The 9,519-nt window shown below is 43.2% G+C and overlaps 1 protein-coding gene across 2 annotated transcripts; it reads left to right on the top strand.

Moving 5' to 3' along the window:
* The first annotated feature begins 1,485 nt into the window (after positions 1-1,485).
* LOC124701646 lies at positions 1,486-6,771 on the top strand. 2 transcript variants are annotated; one of them, XM_047233739.1, is made up of 8 exons: positions 1,486-1,742; positions 1,817-1,957; positions 3,611-3,838; positions 5,002-5,209; positions 5,414-5,550; positions 5,782-5,862; positions 5,975-6,041; positions 6,122-6,771. In XM_047233739.1, the coding sequence occupies exons 1-8, from the start codon at positions 1,486-1,488 to the stop codon at positions 6,461-6,463; spliced, it is 1,461 nt and encodes a 486-aa protein (XP_047089695.1). In that variant the 3' UTR covers positions 6,464-6,771. The 2 variants fall into 2 exon arrangements, with proteins under 2 accessions (XP_047089695.1, XP_047089696.1); XM_047233740.1 differs by lacking the exon at positions 1,486-1,742 and having other exon boundaries at positions 1,839-1,957; positions 3,616-3,838.
* Positions 6,772-9,519: the final 2,748 nt, after the last annotated feature.

Genomic DNA, 9,519 nt, shown 5'->3' with positions numbered 1-9,519 from the left:
GCTTGCTTGTTTGAGCCGAAACTCTCGGGTGTTTCCACGTGCCCGAGCCGAAGATGCCAGGACAAAAACGCAGACCAAATAAACTTTGGGCAGTTGAGCTAGAAGCGTCCAAAGAAGCAGAGAAGAACGAGGAAGCATGGACATGCCGCCCCAGATAAATCATGGCCATTCTAGAGCCTTTTGACGCCTCTGCACGAGAGCGACGCGTCGCCACTCCCAGTCCACGGGTTCGTCGTACCGAGAGAAGGCGAGGAGAATGGGCGTGAATGCGACATGGACGTCATCAGACGCGCGGCCATCAGATTTTGAAGCTACAGTTGCTTGCCGATTGCCACCACAGTTTAGTGTGTCGGACATGGACGTGTAACCAGGCACGACGGGGGCGTGTGCGTGTCGGCTGTTGCGTGCACAACTCCCGCAGTTTGTATAGCCAGGCACGTCAAACAACTCTACCCACAGTTTGTATAGCCACTCCACTCACTCGCTCCGACTCCGAGTGATGTGCAGAGTTCGCTTGTGTTGATTTTTCACTTCTATCTCAACAAGCTGTCACGTGTCCAGCGAGACTAGTATCTGCCAGAATTACATGCTGGACCTGGATGCTAGTACTCCCACGGTTCACAATTACTTCGTGTTTTGAGTTTGGTTAAAATTAAACTTTGACTACATATTTGCGAAAAATATCAACCTTTTCAATATAAAGTATATTTTCATATTATATATATTTGATACCATGGATTTTGATACATTCTTTTTCATATTTTTTTGGTTAAAATTTTAAACTATGGACTTGACAAATTCTAGAACACAAACTAAGAAAAAACAGAGGGAGTAAAATCATCATATTTATTCAGAGTGGTTTTTGGCTCATGGGACCATGTGCTCTCTTCATATAGAATGCATCTTAGACATATTTAATTTTTTTTCAAGAAAATTAGAACAAAAAATTCGCACGTACATCTTCACGTGCTACGTGTCCACAAAGTCATTTCATGAAAAATCAAGCTTGTAAAGAAACTGATGCTAAAAATAAAACTTTGCACAAGATAATTTTTCTCACTTTTACATAGACAACAAAAAAAATTGTTTTTTCACGAAACTTGATGAACACACATATTTTAGAGATGAGTAAATGTAGAAATTTGTTGTTAAAAAATCTCGATACTTTAATTTTTTTTTAGTAGAGGGAGCATTTGTAGCCAGAAGCCAAATTGAATTGCTGCTATTTTTTGAACAGATAGATTTCTTTGGCATCTGGCACAATAATCTTCTGGCTTTTTTGTCCTAGCAAAAAAAAAATTAAACCATTAATGGCTGCAGGCTGCAGGCAGGGCACACGCCAGATCGGTCGCGCCTGGTCGCCCAGCTGGGTCTGCCGTCTGCCGGAGTCACCAAAGTCCACAACCAACTTCTCTTCGGGCAGACCTCCGCGCGCGGAGCACAGCTTCCTGCCTCCTCTTCGGCCAGGGGATCTCTGGCGAGCCCATGGCCCCCGCCTCGCTGGAGGAGCTCCATTGCGCGGCGGCGCTCGAGAAGCCGCCGCCGGCGGAGGGCGACGAGCTCTGGCGCTGGCTCCGGCGGCACGCGGGGCCGGCCGCGGAGGGCGAGCTCCGCTGGCTCCGGCGCTGCGTGGGGGCGGCGGGCAAGGGCTTCGCCATCGGCGCCGGCCTCAAGGGCGGCCTCGCGCTCTTCTCCGTCCTCGTCCGCCTCCGCAGCCGCCGCCGCTCCCCTACTAGATCGAGGTGCTCGCTCGCCCCCCGCTGCGGAAGCTCACCGATTCGGCTTGTGCGTAACTCGTGTGGCGTGGTGCGTGTAGGAAGGCGGGAGCGATGACCAACGAGGAGGCCGTCGTGCTGGCGCTCAAGGAGACGCTCAGGTACGGCATGTTCCTCGGGACCTTCGCCGGCTCCTACGTCTCCGTCGACGAGTGCATCGCCGCCCTCTGGGGCCGCAAGAGGTCAGTTCTCTCACTCACACACACTCCGCAGCTCAAATAGTAGTACTAGTTCCTCCTCTTCGTATCAACTTGAAAAGGAAGATTCTGTGACTGTGCGTGGTTGTGCCGAATCGTACTACTGCGAATCTATTCCTTTGGCGACGAATTTGAGCAAGTATATGGCATTGGCTCTCTTAGTTGCGTGTAAACACGGACACACAGTAGGTGATCAAAAACCAAAGGATACAAGAGAACAGTTTAGCATCTGCTGCTGATTACTGATAGTGTTTTGGAGGAGATGCTTTGATGCCATAATGTCGATTGATTGTACTGTGATGGGAGTGGTTCTGTGTCACTTGGCGCTATGAATTGCAGCCAAAGGTTGCTGGTTTTGGTCAGGATCCTGGACTCAACGTTTTTGTGGTTACAACTTGCAAACAGTTATCGGTGTCGAAATGATAGTTTAATTGCTACCTGCGTTATGGGTTTCTAGTTTTGATTTAGATTAGAGAAGTTTGTGGGCAGATATTTAGGAGGGGAAAATGAAGAGTTTCTTGCTACTTTCTGTGAATCAGTCTGTTCTGGCGAGTATTTCAGTAGTTAGATTGATGTGTCATGGATAGAAATTTTCTCCAATACAGTAGGAATCAGGTACTTGTATTCAGAAGTAAAAGAACTGTTAACCCATCTCCAAACAGATAAATAACCAATAATTTGTAATTCCACAGTAAGATGTCAAAACCTATCGGTAATAGTTGACTCCTAATGTTGGACTTCCATTGCTATAAGTGCTGCACATGATTAGGAAATACTGGTTGTTTGCTGACCCAAAATAAGGTCCCTAGTAGTAAGATGTCAAAACTGATGGATAATAGTTGACTCCTAATGTTGGACCTCCATTGATAGTAGGGAAATACAAGTGCTGCAGTTTCCGCATGATTAGCAAATACAGGTTGTTTCTAACCCAAAGTAAGGTCCCTATAGTCACCTTCAGCTAAGTTTACTGGGAATTGAAAGTTTTGTTTTTGTTTGCCTTCTGAATTGAATTGATTATCACCTTCTGGAAAAAAAAAGAACATTTTTGTTTGTCATTACTGGTATTTCAGGGAAAATAACAGCTTCTAGCCTCCTACAGTCCTAGTTTTTAACCTGTTTGAACCTAAAATATCAGCATTGCACAGAGCAGGTTCCAAACCATCATGTTATTGATTATGATGAATCACACCTAGGTTTATGCTTTCAATAGGAAAACATCAGTCTTCTCTTTCTTCCTTCTCTTTTTAACATAAAATGTTGCCTGGATGGTTTTAACTCTAGAAACTTCACTTGGGGTGCTGCAAACTAGAACTTACAAAGTTCACTTTCGGAATACTTGAAATTAAACTCACAAATGCGAAATGTGGCTTCACCGCTTCATGTTCTTAAATAATTAGAAAAGGTGATTAAAATATTTCACATTTCCAATTCTCCAATGATCTTTGATCAGACTTATACACACATGCCATAAAACCATTGGATGGCATCCCCGGCTATTTAGTTGTGTATTTGCTTCTTAACTATATTCTATCACAGAATGCATGGCCTTTCCTGTTTCATTGTATCTTTCATACTACCTTTTGTAACAATGGAGATTGTTTCTGGATCATATATAACTAAATATTCTTGTTCTTTCAGAACAGCAAGGTGGAGGTCATTACTATCTGGGTTAATTGCTGGTCCTTCGATGCTCCTCACGGGGCCAGGCACACAGCATACTAGTTTGGCAATATACATCCTCATGCGTGCTGCTGTACTCGCAGCCCGCTGTGGAATAAAGAGCAGAAGATTTGGAAAGATTTGCAAACCTTTGACCTGGTCACATGGTGATGTCTTCCTTATGTGCCTTTCATCTGCACAAATTTTGTAAGTTTCGTTTCAGAACTATATGCCTTTTTGTTTCGCACTAGTTATATACTACCTCCATTTCAAGGAATAAGGCGTCCTCGTTTTACGTGTTTTTTGTTTGACCAAGAATTACTTCAAATAGATAAAGATTGTTTGTATGAAATTAGTATCATTAAAAAGTGCTTTTCAATACGAATCCAATGGTACTAATTACATATAATATAATCAAGACTTTGTTGCTTAATTTTTATGGTCAAAGTAGTTAATTGATCCCCTTATTTTTAATTGATCCCCTTATTTTTACATACTAATTACATGCTAATTATTCAAATTTATGTGGGCCCAGTAAAAATAAGGGGATCAATTAACAACTAATTACATACTAATTATTCAAATTTATGTGGGCCCAATAAAAATAAGGGGACCGAGCTTCGCTTAGTTGGCTAGCAGCCTCAGTTGGTGCTTGGTTCTTTCTTCTATATATAAGAATGCCACTGGTGCTAAGTGTCTGTTGGTTAGAGTTTCTTTACTCTTTCTTCTTTTATGTTCGGGCAAAAACCATTTATGTTCAGTTGAGGAAATGTTATATTAGCACATGGCACTGCTGAAGTATCTCCTCTGAACCAAAATGCAAGTCTTTTAGGATATTGACATGGTCATCAAGATGGAACTCCAACCATCAAATTCTGTGGAAATATGGTGCCTCACATAAAATTAATTATATAGCTATATTCTATGGTAAATCTAGTAATATCAGGTTTATGTTTTTGATGCCAGTATCCTGAAAGTAGTAAAACTTGTGTCCCATAGCCACCGGCGACCCGAGCGTATCACCATGACCAAACAAATCATGTACAATCACCGTACGCATGCGAGACACTAATATTTTAATGCCCGGGCACCATTGTGACCGTAAAATAAATGTAAGAATGTAATATGTTTGTAGTTTCAAGGGCATTTCCATTGCTATCTTGCTATGAAATAACTTCAGTCGTTTGCTACATCATTGAAAAAGATATGCATGGGTGAGTACTACCTCCGTCCCAAAATAACTTCAGTCGTTTGCCTACCAAAACGTCTTATATTTTGGGACAGAGGTGATAGTTGTTATATTGTTTTCTTGTATATATTCAGTAGCGTGCAGGAATAGTGGTTTTTTACTTAAATGATTGGTTCTGCAGATCTGCATACCTTCTAGCGCAGGACAGTTTGCCGTCATCATATAAATCATTTCTAAACAAGCATGGCGGAAAGGATCATTCTATTCTGCAAGGCTTGAAGGAAGTAGTCCAGCACACTGCTTTCTCTAACCTAGCGGGTATTGAGAAGTACTACAAATCTGTTGGTGTTGACATAAAACTAGATCCAAACATGGAAGTTCCTTGCTCAGTAAGTATGACACATCAGTCAATAAGATGTCCCATATTGATTGCATGGTTTGTATCACATTGATCTAGTTTACCCTATGAAGCACCACAAGGTCAATTTGACAGTATAAAATTTCGCCGTGAAATAATTGTCCTAGTCTCCATTATTTCTGTTAACCTGAACTTTTTCTACCATCTGATCTCTTCTGTTCTCTGTTTAATCCAGATTGTGCATGGTAATCAGTCATGTACAGGTCATTTTATTTCATTCTTGTTACAAGCATATGGAAGAGCAGTTCCTGTCTATATTCCAGTCTACCTAGTTCCCGCACTTGTAGTTCATCGGCAGGATCTCATGAAAAGGTATACAATTTCTCGAGTAAACTCACATGCGACATGTTAGGTTACCAATATATTTTCCTGCCAAAAAACCATGTACACCCTGCACTAGTTGATCCTGACCCCTCAGGGTAATTGTTTTCATATAAGGATCCAAGGGTAAAAAACGTATGTCCTATGTGGATTGAAAAAAACGAGAATCATTCATCGTCTATTATCTATCTTATTCTGTGGGAGCTGTGCATGAACATGCAGGCCTTACACAATAATGGGGAAGAGTCTTCTAGGAACAGCGAGATCTAGCTTATTCCTCTCAATGTACTGCGCATCTGCATGGTGAGCTCGCAACATCTTATTTCAACCATGAACTTGTTGTATTAAGATTGTAAATATATCACCAATTTCCCTTGTTGGGACAGCATTTTATGGTGTTTCTTTCTGTTTTCAGGGCTTGGACATGCTTCCTTTTTAGAACCTTCGAGAAGTGCAATACTCCACTCGTTGTACTTGGCACGGTAAGCGAAGACACAGTTTGCCGCATGGATTCAGTGTTCAGTCAACCATCTCTGCCATACTAACTACTTTCATATGACAGTTCCCGGCAGGCCTGGCATTGTTTATCGAGAAAAAAAGCAGGAGAACTGAGATATCTCTGTACTGCCTTGCCAGAGCCATCGAGAGTTTCTTCACATGCATGACCGATGCTGGACTCTGCCCTCCGATACTGCAGATCAAGCGAGCCGATGTAGTGGTATTCAGCATGGCTACCTCGATTATTATGCACTGCTATGCCCAGGAAAGAGAGGTCTTCCGGTCCAAGTACCTGAATGTCCTTGACTGGGTATTCGGTGTGCCGCTTCCGTCGGACGACGACGAAAACAAGAAACATTCAGCATCCATCGATGGAATCAAGAAAGGGATATTCTCCATTGGATGATGGACTGATATGTATCAAGTAATGTTCAAGTAGCTCGCTGGTCGATAGAAGAAATTCTCTAGGTGTTCCAGTGGTGTTGTAATCTTAGTGCAAAAGTAGATAGGCACATTAGGTGGGTCTTCTACCTTACAATGAGCCTTGTACAGGAGGCTCTTCCCAAATCCCACAAGCAGAATTTAGTGGGTGTAACAAATCATAGATTTATTCAATTGATTTATTGGAACCATTGCCCTGGTTCAGGACATATGTACTGTAAAGTTTGATCTTATGTGGTATTGTACTTCTTGAGAATGGAACCTAATTATTCAGCTGCGCCATCTAATTATTCAGCTGCGCCATCTGACTTGCCTTGTAATTTCTGACTATATTCAGGAGGAATTTTAATGTAGTGAAATCAGATTTCTCTTGGTAAAGCTTTTCCATTTCCAGTCTGAGTGTCAGAAATAGTATACTTGAAGTGAGGCGTTTTGGAGCATGGATGAAGCCTGTGTAGTCGTGGTGGTAGGCTTAAGATGGGGCCGATGTGTACCGAGGGGACCGGAGGAGGGGAGGATTAAGGAGAGGAGCACACGAACAAGACGATCTAGTACAACGAACTCTATGTATTTGATTCTCAAAAGGGAGTTAACAGGTTTTAACTTAGCCTATGGCCAGATTTTGAAGAACACAAGGAAGAAGAAGACTTGTGTGTGATCGTGGTGATACAACAGATATCATGGGTAGGCTTAAGATGGGACCGATGTGTACCGAGTGGATCGGAGGAGGGGAGGATTAAGGAGAGGAGCACATGAACAAGACGATCTAGTCCAGCATACTCTATGTATTTGATTCTCAACTGAAGAACACGAGGAAGAAGAAGACTTGTACGGCATAAACTAGCCAATAGGGCTCTCCCTCCCGCAGGGGAATGCCCCTCTCCTTATATAGGAGAGAGGTGGCTTACAAGGGAAGGAACCCTAGAGAAATCTATGCCTAGCTAAGCCTACTTTATAAAGCTTCTTTGGCTCAGGCGTGACGTTCCCCTCTGCGGCCCTTGTCTGGTGATGCCCCTTGGTCGGCCTATGGTAGCTTTGCTCGTGATCAAGTTGCTTTGGTTTCAAAGCTTTGTTTAAAGCTGAACTGCTTAGCTCCTCCGTGTCCTTTGGCTCCAGAGGGAATTTTTGACTAGAGTGCCGACATGTTGCCGTTGAGGCTATGCCGGATCCAAGTGGATTTGGCCGGAGTAAACCGGACCCTTATCTTTTTATCCTTCCAGACTTTGGTTTTCTGGGAGTATCGCCGGTTCCCTTACTCCGGCATACCCCTTCTGGTATATCAGACCGTATCAACTAGTAATCTCTTAACCCGAACTTTCATAATCCGGATTATCTTTTAATTCGGTTTACAAGTATCTTATCTTGGCATACTTGCCATAATCTTGACCTACCGGGGGTCATCCCCCCGACAACCTACTTTAAAAATTCACAAACACTATTTGGAATTTTTAAGTATTATGAAAAAAATCAATGTGTGCATATATATGTAGTCTGCAACTGTGTAAGATTTAAATTATGAAATACTTTATTCTCTAGCTTGTACAAAAAAAACAGAATTGTGGTTCTGGAAAAGGGGGAATAACAATAGTACATCATTTTCGGACCCACAAATTTTTAGGACTTGTCCTCTTTGTGAAGCCTGTAAGTATAAGGTATTTTGTATTAAAAATTTACACATCTCATGATGAGGACATCCCTACTACACCACTACCTCCGTCATTGATAAATGAAGATGAACCTGCTGTGAAGCTCAAGTCCAATGAAGTTCGGATTGGACCAATTACAAGGGCTCGTGCGAAGCTACTTAAACAACAAGTGAACTTGTTTCTAAATGATACTTTGATTGATGAGAACTTTATACTGCCTAAGTCCTATTACTTATGTATCATCAGGTATCAAGAGGAGACGAGCATCGCACGAGGAGATGAGCAGCTGGACATGAAGACGGACGTCAAGATGGACGTGAAGCTGGACATGAAGATATCTCATGGTCGCGCGAGGGAGGAGCGGGAGGCATGCGCGAGAGGAGAAGACGACGTTCAGGCCGGTCCAGCACCCGGTTAGACCGGCCTCCAGACCGGCCAACCCGGTCCCTGGCCCGGTTAACCGGGCGCCAACCGGATGGGATGCATCGTACCGGGCAAAAACTGGAAAGTTGCGAAGTTTCCGGTTGCCACCCGGTTGACCGGACGCCAGACCGGCCGATCCGGTCCCTGGCCCGGTTGACCGGATTCCAGACCGGATTCGTCCGAGTCTGTCTCGACCAGATATATTCTGGGTCGGTTATTCTTGTATCTTTTCGACCGTAAGTCGTCCCGACGCCTATATAAGTGCCCGGGACGCCCCCTAGCTGCTTTAGACCACGTTTAAGATAAACCCTAGTTCTTAGTTGTTTGCTCTAGCAAAACTATTGAATCCCTACACCATATTGCTTGATATTGTGTAGATCCTGAAAAAGTCTTGTGTGAACTGCTGTTTCATTGGGAATTAGACGGTTGCAACTTACCGCTTCGTGGTCGGCGGCTACGTGCGCAAGTGTGTGGAGTTGCGAATATCTTGCAGGGTTGAGAGCTGTTGCATTGGCAACAGGGACCAATCGAGAGATCTCGTTGCGTCATACAAGTTATCATCCACTTCATCGTCGTGTTTCTCCGCTGCCATTACCCCGTGATCACCATCACCGTTGTTGCTTACTGAGAAGATCGGGCCGCCCCTTATCATCTTGGTATCAGATTTCCAGTTTTCCTCGGTAAGCCATCCACAATCCACCCCATAAGTTGAGTTGTGAGTGTTTTCTATCCAGAAAAATCCATAAAAAGTTAGGGTTAGGGTTTGCCATAGCCTTATATTGCACTAATTTCGAGTTTTAGTTGCTTTTCGTAGTTATTTTTGCGTATCTTTTCTTTCTATCTAGTATTTTAGGGTTTGAGTTTACTTTTTCATCTTGTGTTACTTTGTCGTCTAGTGTCAGTTTAGTTACTCCGAGTCCACATAGCGTACAGTGTGCTTGTTCCCAACCAT

This window comes from Lolium rigidum, chromosome 3, assembly GCF_022539505.1.
Source record: "Lolium rigidum isolate FL_2022 chromosome 3, APGP_CSIRO_Lrig_0.1, whole genome shotgun sequence".
Taxonomy (NCBI): domain Eukaryota; kingdom Viridiplantae; phylum Streptophyta; class Magnoliopsida; order Poales; family Poaceae; genus Lolium; species Lolium rigidum.
This window is presented reverse-complemented; position numbering and strand designations above follow the sequence as displayed.

Excerpts from the sequence above, each read along its gene's own strand:
- LOC124701646 (XM_047233739.1), top strand. The coding sequence starts at position 1,486 with ATGGCCCCCGCCTCGCTGGAGGAGCTCCATTGCGCGGCGGCGCTCGAG. Across the intron at positions 1,958-3,610 it reads GCCCTCTGGGGCCGCAAGAG|AACAGCAAGGTGGAGGTCAT; the intron begins GTCAGTTCTCTC and ends TTGTTCTTTCAG. Across the intron at positions 6,042-6,121 it reads CACTCGTTGTACTTGGCACG|TTCCCGGCAGGCCTGGCATT; the intron begins GTAAGCGAAGAC and ends TTCATATGACAG.